The sequence below is a fragment of the Hyperolius riggenbachi genome, chromosome 4 (assembly GCF_040937935.1).
Source record: "Hyperolius riggenbachi isolate aHypRig1 chromosome 4, aHypRig1.pri, whole genome shotgun sequence".
Taxonomy (NCBI): domain Eukaryota; kingdom Metazoa; phylum Chordata; class Amphibia; order Anura; family Hyperoliidae; genus Hyperolius; species Hyperolius riggenbachi.
The window spans coordinates 122331144-122346942 of record NC_090649.1 but is presented as its reverse complement, the minus strand read 5'-3'; the positions used below and the strand labels follow the sequence as shown (position 1 = coordinate 122346942).

Sequence of the window (15799 nt, the reverse complement as noted above, 5' to 3'; positions counted from 1 at the left end):
CTTCTGGTAACTTGATTGGCAGTTTAAGATTTTGATTAGTATCTGCGCATTTCTATTTCCTGGTCAAGTGAAATTCATTTGAAATAAATGTTTCACTCATCTTCAGTAATAGAGTGCTGTGCGGGGGAAAGCCATTGGTAGAAGCTGGAAGCATATTTATAATGGCTCATTTCTGTAGCAATGGCCATCAGGATACTAATGGGTAATTTTAAAATATGGAAGGTGAGTTAAGCTCACAATATACAGTATATAATATAATTCAGTTCTCTGAAACGTGGCTTAAGTCAGGACAGAAACTTTATGTCCAGATAGAAGGATGCTTATAAAAAGAGTCAAATAATTGTTCAACCTGCTCCACGCTACATGAAACTCACATAACAAGGATAATGTGTATTCAGAAAAGGAACACTCAACCCATGGGACGGGCCTTTTTCTGAATACACAATGGGGTCAATTCATAAAAGGCTGTGCGGTGAAGAAATCTTGTCGGGAAAATACTGCATTAGGTATTTTAGGCTTTTGTGTGCTAATTCATAAACATTTTCACAGCTGCGATAGAAGTGCGGGGATTTACCGAACTAAACTGGCGGTAACATGAGAAGGTGCCTGAGTTGTTACATTTCTCCAAGCGGAGACAGCATTACAATAAAAGAGGCATCCCAACTTCCCATTAGATGTGCATGTTTTGCTATACAGTTTGTTATACTGCCTCTGCTTGCCTCTGCTTGCTTATCAATCTATTTAATTGACACAGCTTAGAAGAACTTCAAGAAACTTCACATATGCCACACTTCCAGCGCATAGACATCCCAAAAGCAGGAACCCAAGAGGTTAAACACACAGCCTAAGGTATTCAGGGGAAGCCTTATTTTGTTCCGCTCTCACTGCTGCTGCCTGGGGGGAGAAGTCTCCATTAACATCACACAGTCCCGAGCTCTTATCGCTCCCTTGTCACCACTTCAAAGAAGGCGGTATTCTTCGTGCCATTACCGCCTGCTCTAATCTTTATGAATTGACATTTATTGACATGTTGAGGTAATTACAGCACAAGGCGGTAATTTACCGCACTGCTCGGGAATGTCAGCTTTTCATGCGGTAACTGCTCTTATGAATTGACAGTTTGCTAAGTGCTTGGTAAAGTCAGCTGTTTTCTGTATTACCGCATGCGGGAATGCTTTATGAATCAACCCCATGGGCCTGATTCACAAAGCGGTGCAAAGTGTTTGCACGCGAGTGAAAACCCCTTTATCACGCCTAAACTCAGTTTAGGCATGATAAGAAGAAACTCGCGCGAATTTTCCGCGCGCAAAGTTTTGCGCGCGCAAGCGCGCAGGCACGCGCGCAAGCGCGCAGGCACGCGCGCAGCACCCGGCGCTTCGCGCGAAGCTCCCATTAAGCCCTATGGGACTTTGCGTGTACGCGGGGTAGCTTCGTGCGAGTTAGAGCACAAAGCGGTGATAACTTTGCTAGTGCAAAGGTTATCACGCCTAAAGTCTTTTAGGCGTGATAACTGAGTTATCACCGCTTTGTGAATCGAGCCCCATTTGTCTGCTGGAGGTCTTGGATTACCCTGGTACTAGTTCCCCTTCAGCGGTCAGGTGGTAGATTGTTTTTCCCAGACTTGTCACATAAAAAGGATGCAAGAAGGAACAGAGGCACCAGCAGAATAAAAATGTATCATATATAAAAGGGTACAGTTCAAGTATTGACTTAATAGTGTTCAAATATTGTTTCCCCCCCCCTTTTTTGTCTTTCCCTTTGCCTTTCCCCTCCCCCCCCCACCAGCCAACCCACCCCCCCCCCCCCCTTTGTTTTTCCCCTCCCCCAACAAATATTTTTTTTTATATATATATTCTTGTGAGTTATAGCAATGTGGTACTTTTTATTTGTATTACAGTTACTCCTTTTTCTGTTTTGCCTGAGGAAGCGGGCTTAAGACCCGCAAAACGTGTTGCAACTGTTTTTGGAGTATCTATTAAAAAGCCTGTTTATACCATACATAGTGGTTACGTTGTGACTTCTGGGGAGGTAAGTCCACCCTTACCCCCATCGTTTTTATTGGTTTTATATATGATACATTTTTATTCTGCTGGCGCCTCTGTTCCTTCTTGCAAAGTTCTATCCACCTGGTGGAAGGGTGTGATCACCCTGTTTTTTCTGACTACAGAGAGTGACTTCTTAGCCTGAGTGGGGACAGGCCTAACATCCCCATATGTGTTATAAGTGGTTGCCTTTACCTGGCAACCTACACTTGTGAGTATAATCCTTTCACTTTCATTCGAAATTTTTTCTTACCATTGGTAATACACTATTGGGGGCTCTCGGTTGTTGTATCTCTTGTTTTACATAAAAAGGATGCTCTTCAGTTTAGGGAAGTCTAGCTGTCCCTAATGTTTGAAAGGATTACTTCACATTACATCATTGCTTCCATCACATATTGCACAAATGGCTAGATAGTTTTGCTACCAACACTGGCCATAAAGTGTGGCTACACGGTTTCAAAGTCGCAGGTGCTTGTTTGTTGATTCAGTACCAGTTGTGTAGCGACTGAACCAGTTTTCTTTAGATTATCAAAAATCATTTCAGAAGCAGACATTAAGTAATAAAACAATGGAGTGGCCCAAGAATGGCTGCAGCGACATGTGGACAAGAGAGGTGGGCATCGCATCCAATACTGAAACTGGGGTTTGAGTGGTATCATATATTGCCATTTACTACAAGGGGCTCTATTCACAAAACTTCTCATAAATGTCTTATTTATCACCTAATTAATAAAAATAACCTTTCAGCACATTTACAAGTAAAATAATCACTCAAAGTAAGTAGTTTCTGATTAGCTTCATTTCAATATTACTTTTCTTACCTTAAAGAGAACCCGAGGCGGGGTTCTTACGTCGCAATCCTTATACAGAGGCTCGGTCTGCCTATAGAGCCCAGCCTCTGTTGCTAGTTAGTTTCCTCCAAAGCCCCCCCTGCGCGCTGTCAGACCCCATAAAACACTGCTGCTCTATGCGGCTGTGTTTACCTCACTAATGTCTGTCTTGGCTGCTCCCCCGCCTCCTGAATCGCTCCGGTCCCCGCCTGCGTCCCTTCCCTCCAATCAGCGGCGAGGGAAGGGACATGGGCGGGGACCGAAGCGATTCAGGAGGCGGGGGAGCGGCGTGACTGGCATTAGTGAAATAAACACAGCCGGCTGCGACACGCTGCATGTCGCCAGCGTGGCTGTGTTTTATGGGGTCTAACAGCGTGCAGGGGGGGCTAACTAGCAACAGAGGCTGGGCTCTATAGACAGACCCAGCCTCTCTATGGGGATTGCGATGTAAGAGTCCCACCTCGGGTTCTCTTTAATTATATTATATTTTTGCTCTTTGGGAGCTTAAACATGTAACATAGATCAGGTGAAAAAGCTTTGTGAATCATGTCCAATGACTACAGTGGTTGCTTTTGGTATTCTAAAAAAAATAAAAAATTAATCAATAACAATTGTTTGCTGATTAATACCCTAAGGTGTACCAGATATTAATTCCATTGGAGTGGGAATGTTGGTGTTCACCCAAAAAACCTTTTCTGACCCTCCTTTTGATCATAATAAGTTGCTTTTATGAAGACTGGACATAACTGTCAATTGAACAATGTATTTTACTTGCTGCAGCACTATGGGCTTGATTCACAAAGCCGTGCTAACTCTTATCACGTTCACGCTAGCGCTTTGCGTACGCTATAAAGTGCGTAACATTTTTCGCGAGCGAAATCGCGAAAATGGCCATGATTTTGCACACACATTCGCGGTTACAGACGAAAAAAGTTACGTGGGCTGTAACGTAGCGCGACCGTGAAAAGACTTACCACGGCTTTGTGAATCAAGCCCAATGTGTCACTTTTTTGTGTCATTTTTTTGGAGGGTGGGGGGGGGGGCGTCAGATGTCCCCACACAGTCTCCTGTCTGGTTAGAATGCAGAATCACTGCATTCCAGCCAGCAGGAAGTGACAGGTAATTTCCTTTACAATGGAATAATCACTGTTGTTAATTGCAACAGTGGTTATTCCTAATTAGACATCTAGCTTGGCTTTGGGAACATATGTTTCCCTTGTCCCAATCTGTGCACTACCGCTGGCCACCACAGCTGCATGCGGGTGCCTCCTGTGATAGGGAGGGACGAGTATCTACACCCCTAGGAGCTCAAGTGCAGATTTCAGGGATGCCACAGAAGGGCAAGTGGTTAAGGTTTATTGGCCCAGGCATTGCAAGGTTTTTCGCCTTCCCCTGAATCAACTGAGACATGTACAGGTTCAGGGCAGTGTTAACATGATGGACTGATGTCTTTTTTTTTACAATGTTACTATGTTACATCATCCTAAATTGAAGATCCAAGATTAACTGCTGTGTCAGATAATACATAACTTATATACAAGAGCAAGAGGTCCACTTCAGTTATACTTACGGATCTCACAGGTGGCCCCAACCCAGCCATGTGGACAGTGGCAGATGTATCCACTGGGTTGGTCTACGCAGGTGCCACCATGGTGACATGGATTACTGTCACACTCATTTATATCAATCTCACATTCTTCCCCTGCAGAGAAACAACATATGATTTAGATGCCAGTTTCATCCATATATATAGAGTTACACTCACATTAGATTTTTTTAGATTTGTACTGCCATATATTTATTGGGGTTGATTTAAAGAAAATGTGCAGCCAACAGAAGCAACAGTATCATTATTTCAAATGTAAAATCATTTCCGGTGAGTGAATTTATCACAGCTTTATAGTGTGTGTTACATCTTATGTATGGACAAGGAGCTAAAAAAAAACATACAAACCCTAAAACATTTGTATAGGGCTTTTCTCCAGACTGACTCAAAGTGCTTGAGAGGCAGCCACTAAGGCACGCTCAATAGGCAGTAGAAGTGGTAGAGAATCTTGCCCAAGGTCTCCTTACTGAATAGGTGCTGGCTTACTGAATAGGAAGAGCCGAGATTTGAATCCTGGTTCCCTATGTCAGAGGTTGTGCCCTTAAAGGGAAGGTCCAAGCAAAAAAAAAAAATGAGTTTCACTTACCTGGGGCTTCTACCAGCCCCATGTAGCCATCCTGTGCCCTCGTAGTCACTCACTGCTGCTCCAGTCCCCCGCTGGCAGCTTTCTGACCTCGGAGGTCAGGGCCGCATTGCATACATTTTTACGCATTCCAGCTAGTGCAGGAACAAAAATGTATGCGTTGCACCACTAACGCGTAAAAATGTATATGTTAATGTTCCTGCACTAGCGGGAATGCGTAAAAATGTACGCAATGCGGCCCTGACCTCCGAGGTCAGAAAGCTGCCAGCGGGGGACTGGAGCAGCAGTGAGTGACTATGAGGGCACAGGATGGCTACATGGGGCTGGTAGAAGCCCCAGGTAAGTGAAACTCATTTTTTTTTTTTGCTTGGACCTTCCCTTTAAAGGGACTCCGAGCAGTGCAGAAACTATGGAAAGATGCATGCCATTTTGAAGCTCTTTTTCTTCTCTTTCCAACGACACATAAACCACTGCCCTACACCTTTTAGTTTTCTATATTTTCGAGATTGAAATCGCGGCAGCCGGGATTTCGATTGCCAAAATAGCGAAAACTAAAAGGCGTAGGGCGGCGGTTTATATATCGTTGGAAAGAGGAGAAAGAGAGCTTCAAAATGGTATGCATCTTTCCATAGTTTCTGCACTGCTCGGAGTCCATTTAACCAGAACACTACCCAGCCACTCAAGTTATTATCCTGGAGAAGTATGTGTTATTTTGTCTTGTGACTGCTTGATATTGTTATTTTCCATACCAGAGCTGTCTGTACATTGTCTCCAGAACCATGTCTATGAAAAGTAGTCATTTTTCAAGAAGCTCCAACAAGTGGCTGCTTACCAAACTGAAATACACACTCGTAAAAAGGTGTGCTGCATAATCTTGCTTGAAACCATGGCAACACTGTATGGTTTGGTATAATGGTATTAATAATGTACATATCATTGTCTCTAGATTTACTGCAGTGACCCATTTAATACACAGAGGAGAAATGCACGCTTCTAAAGGTACGTACACACGTCTGATATTTCTGAACGACTTGTCATTCAAACCGGTCGTTTGAACAACAGTTGGACGTGTGTACTTTCGATCGTTAGACTGATAGCAGCAGTTTTGACTGATACGCACAGCGGATCCGTGGACTAACTGTCGTTCAACCGACAGTTAGTTCCGTACATGTGTACAAACGACTTGTTGTTTGAAAGTCTATTACTTTGACACTAATAGACATTCAAACAACAAGTCGTTTGATCAGACTTTTGATCTGGCCCATTGTTCTAAGCAGTCCATTGACCAGTCAAATGACATGTAAATTAGCTGTACTTAGCATTTCAAACGTTTTGTCGTCTGTATGTAAAAGGAATCTGAACGACTTTTTGTTTGAATGACAAGTCGTTCAAACGTGCGATTTGAACGACAATCGGGCATCAAATCAGATGTGTGTACACACATTAAAGGAACACTATAATGTACCCAAGTGTTTAGAACCCAAGTGTTCTAAAATGACAATGTACAAATAATGTCTATGTAGCTGTGTAAACATTTTCCTACTATGCATGTTAAATATCAGGGGCAAAAGCTGTAATTCGTTGTGTGTAGATTTTAGCTACGTTTGGGAAGTCTCATTTGCAGAGGAATGAATCTGTATGAATTTCTGCAATCTGACATGCTAAGAACAGCATAATATTGAAGCAGATTATATGAAAAGAGGTATCAGGTTTCACACACTACAGTATTACAAATGTTTATGTTGCACATAAGATACATTTTCTCTGCTCTCTGTGAGAGAAAGCTCTGCCTGTCTCTGACTGAGCTCTCTGCACACACAGTTAACAGATACACTGAGGGAATTTTCCCCCTTCCCTCATGGCTGAGTCTGCTGTCAGAATTTCAGCAGACTGCCGTCAGAAAAATGTGAACGGAATTAGATAACAGTAATCATGGATAAGCAGCGACATGTATACACCAGTACTTGGCAGCACTTCCCAAACATTTCCTATCTAAATTGAAAAAAACATGTTAATCGATAGTTTACCTTGACCCAAACCAAACATTTTTTTTAATTACAAATATTTAGTTGCACCACTCTGACACATACAAAGATACATAAACACTCCTTCAAGCCTATGAGCATTTCAGTGCATGCTTTTCACCCTTCTCTTTTCATAACTAGAATTATACTGGGGCAGCCATTAGCAATTCCTCCATTGCTGGACACCACCTACTTCACCAGTTTGCCGGATTTTGTCCCGGCAATTTGAAAGAAAGGGAGGGGTTCCTCCAATAAATGTAAAATATTTTATATTTGTCATCATGCAGCTGAAAAAAAGGCTGCTATTTATTATTATAATTTAGAAAATATATTTTATTTCTGAAATCTTGTATTTTTAATTTGGGTCCACTTTAAGAGGATGAGCGTAATTAGCTTTTGCTGCTTGCAGTTTCTGAGTTTACTCACCCATAAATCCAGAGGCACACACACAAGTGGCGTTCAGTCCTTCACTGTCACAGCTCCCACCATTCTGACAGCTGACATTCAGGCAGGGGTCTTTGTAAAGCTCACAGTGACGACCTGGGAATACAATATTTCAATTATGTAGATAACAAGTAATTAAGGATGCAGAAATAAATTATATGAAATATACACTGTAAATACATTTCTTTAAGACAATGGATCTGAAGACTGGTAGATGCAGCATGGAGTATAGAAAGAAGGGGGTTCATGGAACAATCAGGGGAGAGCACACTGCAGTGACTGAGGAATGGTGGCCCCATTGTCAGAGCAGTCCTTTTTCTTTTGATAACAATTCTTGTATTGAAAGTCAGCACATCAAAAATGTACAAACGAATACACGACCCACAACAGGTCTCCCAATAATAAACCGTAAAAGAATAAAAGCAGAAAAAGGCAAGAAGCCCACATGACTCCAATTGTGAATCTCAAGCAATTGACATTTAAAACAGATGAAATAATGAACCAAGAGATACATAGAACACTCATCTTCAATGAAGTTTACAGGGATATACCATTACGCCACACCATGAAACTAAGTGTGCAAGCTCATGAAGGAGAGCATTCCTTGTTCTGTGATTAACGTAGCACACGGAAGAAGTCGTTTTTTAAGGCCTCTTTTCCACGGACTGTTGAGCTGTGTGCTCAGCAAGCAGTTACCAGGCAGCAGTGAGCAGTTACCAGACAGCAGTGAGCAGTTGTGAGAGTTTGAGAGGCATTTCACTGCCTATCAACAGTCTGTGGAAAAGAGGCCTAAATGTTTTTTTAAAGGTTTAATAAAAAGGTTTAATAAAAAAAATTAAAAGAGATCAGTCGCAAAGTAAAAAAATAAAAAATAAAACAGTACTACTTAAAGCAATTTTCAAGGAAAAAAAAACGTTTGAGATAATGGATTCTATGTGTAGTGCAGAAGTAATGACCCTTTGAACTTTCTTGTAGTAAAACCTTATCTCAAGCTGTCTTTTACTGTTTCTTGGCTGTTTAAATTCTCCAGAAAACAGCACTGTATTCAATCCAGGGGGTGGAATAGCTCAGAGAAGCTCCTTTGCATAGATAACAACTGAAGTTTTTTTTTAACTCTTCCTGTACTGGAAAACAGCATGAGACTCTTTTCTTTACTTCTAATGTTCTCATTCTTAGCTGTACTACACATACAATTCACTATCTCATAAGTTAATTTTTGCTGCAGATTTACTTTAAAATGTGTTTAAAATGGTAATGAACAGTGATATACACAATGTAAAATACTCTAATGCTACACACGATGCAATTTCCCATCAGATTGATGGGTAATCTAACGAGAAGTTGCATTGTGTGTACTTGTCCAAACTGCTCCAGATTGATAATAATGATCGATGTTAAAGAGACTCTGTAACAAAATTTTCAGCCTTAGTTCTTCTATCCTATAAGTTCCTTTGCCTGTTCTAATGTGTTTTGGCGTACTGCAGCCTTTCCTAATTGCACAGTGGCTGTGTTATCTCTGTTATATGATCTAATCTGTTTCCTTCTGTCGGGCTAAGGCTTGAATGTGTGGAATGTGCAGGGCTGCTTGTGATTGGCTAGAAGCTATACACACACTCTCCAGGCCCCCTGCAGGCTCTGTATGACTCACACACTCTGCTTATGTGAGCCTATCACAAGCTGGTTAGTTTGTTTGTAAACACTGCCTAAAACTGGTAATTACAAGCCAGGATTGCAGCAGAGAGTGGCAGAAACAGCACAGAGGGGCCCAGGAGAACATAACGAATAGAATGGTATGCTTTTTGCTGTAAAAATTTTAGAGTACAGATTCTCTTTAAGGTCATTACTTCACAAAATCAATCCTCTTATCACCTGGGTGCAAATCAGACAAGTCAGAAATAATCTGTGCAACCCGTCAATCTTACAGGAAGTGCCACCGTGTGTACCTAACATAAAATTTACTAGCAGGTGAAGGAGGATCCGCTGGCACAGTGGGATAGATAAAAGGGATAGATAAAAGCTGGTACTCTTTATTGAAAAAAAAACACATACAATGACACAAAAAAGCCACAGGAAAAACTGACGTTTGTCGGGTTCAACTAAGACTAAGGGAGAATTCTGAGCCCGACACGCGTCAGTTTTTCCGGTGGTTTTTTTCGGGTCATTGTATGTGTTTTTTCAATAAAGAGTACCAGCTTTTATCCATCCCACTGTGCCTGCGGATCCTCCTTCACCTGCTGCAACTCATGGTTTGGCTAACCTGATACTGCACCAGTGGGTAGGTTTTCATGGGAGTTTCAGAGCGTTTTGGCCTTCTACCTATAAAGTTTACTAACAACTTATTAGCATAGTATTTTTATCAATGATTTTTTATAAATCCCGTGCACACCGGCATGTATGAGAGGATCTCATACATAACATAGGATCCATCAACATGCCCATTGATCCACTGTTCTCAAATGCCCAACAAATAGCCCCCACGTCTTTTGACAGAGATGAAGCTACAATACTATAAACATTAAATAATTTTATAGAACTATACTCCCCAGTATATAGTAGTTCATCTCAAAGGACATTTATGCAACAAACTTGCAAGAAAAAGGTTCAAACCTTAAAAGGTGGCCAGTGGGCCACACACAATACGATTAAGAGATCCAATTTTACACCAATGCGATAAAAAAAATCAGTTCTCCCGAAAAATCGAAAGCTGTTATTTGTTTTCAATCGAGAAATCGGGTTGAATTTCCCATTTGTTTGTTGTTGTTTTTTTGAGATTGGACATGTTGGAGAATTCAGATCAATTTTATCAAGAATTGTATGGTGTGTGATGGATTGTGAAATTGTATTCAACCAGAAACAAATTATATGTAACTATTCAGTACATACCAAACTTTATTACTGCTTGTATAAACAACAAACGGGATGGAAAGATAGGATTTGGGGCTCAATTCAAAAACCGTGCTAATGTATAGCACGGCCGTGCTATGCATTTAGCACGCAATGTGATATGCGGGAAGGTTTACATTTGCAATTGTTTGCTCATGCGTGCTAACAAAGTTATGCGTGCGTTACCGCTACACATTGTCCGCATTGTGCCTCACCCCTCCTATGGAATGCCCTTCCACAGCACATCCGCCACTCTCCCACCTTTGAAATCTTTAAACGCTCCCTCAAAACCCACGTTTTCCAACAAGCATATTTTCTAGCTTAGACCATGCACCCACTAAATAACCTAATTATGCACTGCCTGTACATATACTGTATACTTCCCCACCTCTTGTTTCCACCCCATTCCTTTAGATTGTAAGCTCGCAAGGGCAGGGCTCCCACCCTTTTGTGTCATGGAATGCTATTAATTTAATTGCTTGCACACTGTTAGACATTTATACATTTTAGTCATCATGTTAAATTTGCTATTGTAATCAGCAGTTCTGTATTTTGTATCAGTATTCATATCTGATGTATATCATTGTCTGTATCATTATGTATCCCTTGTTTGTTTTCTTACATTGTACAGCGCCACGGAATATGTTGGCGCTTTATAACAAAATAAATAATAATAATAATTGTGCAGCAGTAATGGTCGCCGCGATGTTAGACGGAGGTCTCCCATTGGCTGGCATTTGGAACAGCTGATTGGCTGGCGACGGCGAGAGCGGCGTTTTGAGGTTTTGGGCTACGCGGTGATATGGGGACTTTCCCTATGTGCAGCAGGAACGATAGGGAGATGGGACAACTGTCTATTTTTAATAGGAGAGATCTTTTAGTACACTTAAAGGGATACTGTAGGGGGGTCGGGGAAAAATGAGCTGAACTTACCCGGGGCTTCTAATGGTCCCCCGCAAACATCCTGTGCCCGCGCAGCCGCTCACCGATGCTCCGGCCCCGCCTCCGGTTCACTTCTGGAATTTCTGACTTTAAAGTCAGAAAACCAATGCGCCTGCGTTGCCGTGTCCTCGATCCCGCTGATGTCATCAAGAGCGCACAGCGCAGGCCCAGTATGGTCTGTGTCTGCGCAGTACACTCCTGGTGACATCAGCGGGAGCGAGGACACGGCAACGCAGGAGCAGTGGTTTTCTGACTTTAAAGTCAGAAATTCCAGAAGTGAACCGGAGGCGGGGCCGGAGCATTGGGGAGTGGCTGCGCCAACACAGGATGTCTGCGGGGGACCATTAGAAGCCCCGGGTAAGTTCAGCTCATTTTCCCCCGACCCCTCTACAGTATCCCTTTAATCTTTACCAGTTACATTCAGTGGGAGTGGTTTGACCTAGGGGGTGTGAATTTTTGTGTATCACACAGTTCCCCATCAGGTCCTCCGTGCTGTTTATACGCTGTGATTGGATGATTCAAACGCTGACCACTGATTGGTGCTGATATGATATATAAGGAGTGATGGAAGGTGAATGTTTGTATTGCAGTCTTGGCAACTTGATAAAGAGCATGATGGCTCGAAACAGCGGTCTGTCGTTGTTATACTGCTGCTTTTAAACTGATGTGATTAATAAAGAGACAATTACTTTCATCGCTGGTGCCTCCTTCAATCTGGAACAAAAGACTTTAACTTGCTTCCACAAATGGGCATATTTCTTCTGAACTTAAGTATCTGTTTATTTTCTTTCCCCTTTTATTTTACACTGGGTTATCATTCTCTAGTTATTACTTTTAATGATTTTCTGTATATATTCATTATTTATATTGCATTTATAAATAAAAGACTTTAAGTCAATTATTTTCTCAGCTGCAGCCTATTATTCAGCCAACCAGAAAGAATCCTAGCTTTCTGAAGAGATGCTACTACTGTTCGCTAGACTAGTGTGTGCTCTAACAGCTTTATTCACCGGTGTTAGAATCAGTGAGAGTAGGTCCTCTGTTTTCCTACAGAGGTGGTGGCAGCTATGTACCCTGAAATAGTGTTTAGTTTGTGTTACTGCAGCTCTCAAACTCCCTCCTAGCCTGTCTAGTGCCAAATTTCAGCTAGTTTCAGCTCATCGATTGCGTCCACCAAGTTGGTCGGTCTGTGGGTTGAAATACATTGGAAGGCATTGACTGGTGCGGCCAGTAGGGGGCCTGTGATACAATTGAATCCTGCCAAGGTGGAATTCGCTTGGTTGATTTTCAAAATACGTACAGTAAATTTGAATATAACATTTGCATAATTCTGCATTAATTATTAGCATCTTGTTGACCATCCCTATTCCCTAGTAACAGATTGTCAGTCAGGAAATATATCTGATAGAACTTTACATTTGGGAACAGAAAACAGTGGATCCAGCTGACATAGGGTTGCAGTGATGTTAGTGTAGGGAAGAAAGAAGTTTCAACAATATTCTAATAAATTATGTAAAAAAATATCCTCTGATCCTCTTTCTTCAGTACAACAACAGATTAGGGATCTGACAAATAGGATTAAAAGAACAGGGGGCTTTTGATGAGGAACTTGAAAAAGTCTTGCTAAATAACAATTACCTTTTAATTGTGAACACCTTCTAAAATTCACAAACACAAACTCCCTGGTTGCCTCATAGTGATGGCTATTTAGTTGTTGTTTACACCATGAAATCGCTTTTTACATTCCTTTCTAAAGGTGGCCACACACCATACGATTTTTGTATTTTGATTTGATTCGAGCATTCCGATCCAATTTTCCAATTGATCGGAAGTTTCAATAGGAATCTTCAATGTACCACACACGTATTTACGAGATTGACACAATTTCAGGATAAAAGATCGTAAACTCTGAAAAAATTGGTTGGTTAGAAAAATCAAGAGAAAAATGTACTACATAGTTACATTTTTTTCTGGTTTAATACAATTTCACAATCCATCACACACCATACAATTCTTGATAAAATTGGTCTGAATTTTCCAACATGTCCAATTTTTAAAAATAAATAAATAAACCAGGAAATTTGATCGGATTTCTTGATAGAAAACCAAAAATAACTTTCGATTTTTTGGGAAAACTGATGGTATTTATCGAATGGTGTGTGGCCACCTTAAAGGGAACCTTAACTGAGAGGGATATGGATGTTTCCTTTTAGGCTACTTTCCCACCAAGACGTTGTGTTTTAGGGGACGTTATGGTCGCATAACGTGCCCCTAACGCAACGCATGGTGGTGTTGAAGTTGGACGTCAGATTGAGCTGCATTATGCAGCTCTCAAAGCAGCCGCTCCAGGCTAGTGATAGGAAGTCCGAAACTTTTTAAGGATTCGGATCATTTGAATCGGATCATTGAAAAGATCCGGATTAAATGAACGATTTGTTCATGATCTGAACAACACTACAGTCCCACCATGAGTCACCACAGTGCAGTGAATATTAATTAGCCATGTGGCTGGCCGCAGAGGTGGAGGGGAGACCTCCTCCTCCAACATTACTGAGCATGTGCAAACAGTCTAACATGGCCTAGCCTAGTATAATGCACAGCATGCAGCCATGGGCGTCCGCACATATGGCAAAATGGGGCAGACGCCACCCCCTGGCCAGCTGCTGCCCCCCCCTAGCCACCCGAACCCAGAAGTATCGAGCCGCCAGTAAGAGACAGCTCTCAGGGGTACAGTCACTCTCCCTGGGTGGCTGGATGATCAGCGATAGCAGGCAGGGACGGGCGGGCAGCTGTGTTGCCATTTGCCAACAGTAAATTTCTGTCACTGCCAGATCCGTAAATCATTGGACGGGCCGGCAGCTGTGGGCTGGGCATGTTTTCCTGCTCTGATTCTGAGCTAAGGGCCAATCAGAAGCTGCTGTTTCTGTGCTGGGCTACAACAATATGGCGCCGCACATTTGCTGGGACAGAAGCTGCTCTCTCGGGGGTGACAGTTGAGGCAGCACACTGTACAGGACGGGAAAGCTGCCTACAGCAGCCAGTTGTCCACGGAGGCTGAGTGATGGCTTCCAGGGCTATTCAGCATCCCTGGCTCGCCTTGCTGACACAGCTGAGGAGATGAGAGAAGACTGCACAGCAGGGGCTTTAGATGTTATCACAGCACTGGCTTTCCTGTACACGCCCCCCCTCCTCCACTATCCTGCATTCTTAGAATCCCCAGGCTGAATATAGCACACTGGAGCCTCAAAGTCACACTCTCCTGCACTGGATGAGGCTACAAAACAGTCTTCAGGTACAACAGTGTGCTGCTGAACAAATAGCCTTTTAAAAAAACTGGTGTGTGTTTGTATATATGTTTGTATATATATATATATATATATATATATATATATATATATATATATATATATATATGTGTTTTTGTAAATGCACATTGATATAGAGCTGTGTGTGCAGTATGTGTGGTGTGGGTGGTTTGTGCGGTGTGTGTCTGTGTGGTGTATGTGATGTGTGTGGTATTTGCGGTGTGCGGTATTTGCAGTGTGTATGGTGTAAGCAGTATGTATGTGTGTGTGTGTTTTTGCCTGAGTGAATGCACATTGATATGGAGCTGTGTGTGCAGTATTTGCAGTGTGTGGTGTGTGCAGTTTGTGCAGTGTGATGTGTGTTCTTTGTGTGGTATTTGCGGTGTAAGCGGTTTGTGGTATGTGGTGTGTTCAGTATGTGTGGTGTGGGCGGTTTGTGAGGTGTGTGGTGTATGTGATGTGTGTGGTATTTGCGGTGTGCGGTATTTGCAGTGTGTATGTTGTAAGCAGTTTGTGCGCTGTGGTGTACAGTATGTGTGTGTGGTATATGTGATGTGTGTGGTATTTCCAGTGTGTATGGTGTAAGCAGTTTGTGCGCTGTGGTGTGCGGTATGTGTTTGTGCAGTGCGTGTGGTGTATGTGATGTGTGTGGTATTTGCAGTGTGTATGGTGTAAGCAGTTTGTGCACTGTGGTGTGCAGTGTGTGGTGGTGTATGTGATGTGTGTGGTATTTGCAGTGTGTATGGTGTAAGCAGTTTGTGCACTGTGGTGTGCAGTATGTGTTTGTGCAGTGCGTGTGGTGTATGGGATGCGTGTGGTATTTGCAGTGTGTATGGTGTAAGCAGTTTGTGCACTATGGTGTGCAGTATGTGTTTGTGCAGTGTGTGGTGGTGTATGTGATGTGTGTGGTATTTGCAGTGTGTATGGTGTAAGCAGTTTGTGCGCTGTGGTGTGCGGTATGTGTTTGGTTTGTGCAGTGTGTGTGGTGTATGTGATGTGTGTGGTATTTGCAGTGTGTATGGTGTAAGCAGTTTGCGTACTGTGGTGTGCGGTATGTGTTTGGTTGGTGCAGTGTGTGTGTGTGTGTGTGTGGTGTGTGCTGCATTGCTGCCTGTGTAAACAAACAGGTTTTTGGAATCC

The 15799-nt window shown here is 42.4% G+C and overlaps 1 protein-coding gene across 1 annotated transcript in view; it reads right to left on the bottom strand.

The window, feature by feature from the left end:
* Positions 1-15799, bottom strand: part of DNER (delta/notch like EGF repeat containing) — a 270976-nt gene that overhangs the window by 9846 nt on the left and 245331 nt on the right. Inside the window, exons 10-11 of the mRNA XM_068280500.1 lie at positions 7512-7625; positions 4443-4574 (exon numbers count right to left, since the gene is read on the bottom strand). Coding sequence (XP_068136601.1) covers positions 4443-4574; positions 7512-7625 — 246 coding nt within the window. The remainder of the gene's footprint in view (positions 1-4442; positions 4575-7511; positions 7626-15799) is intronic.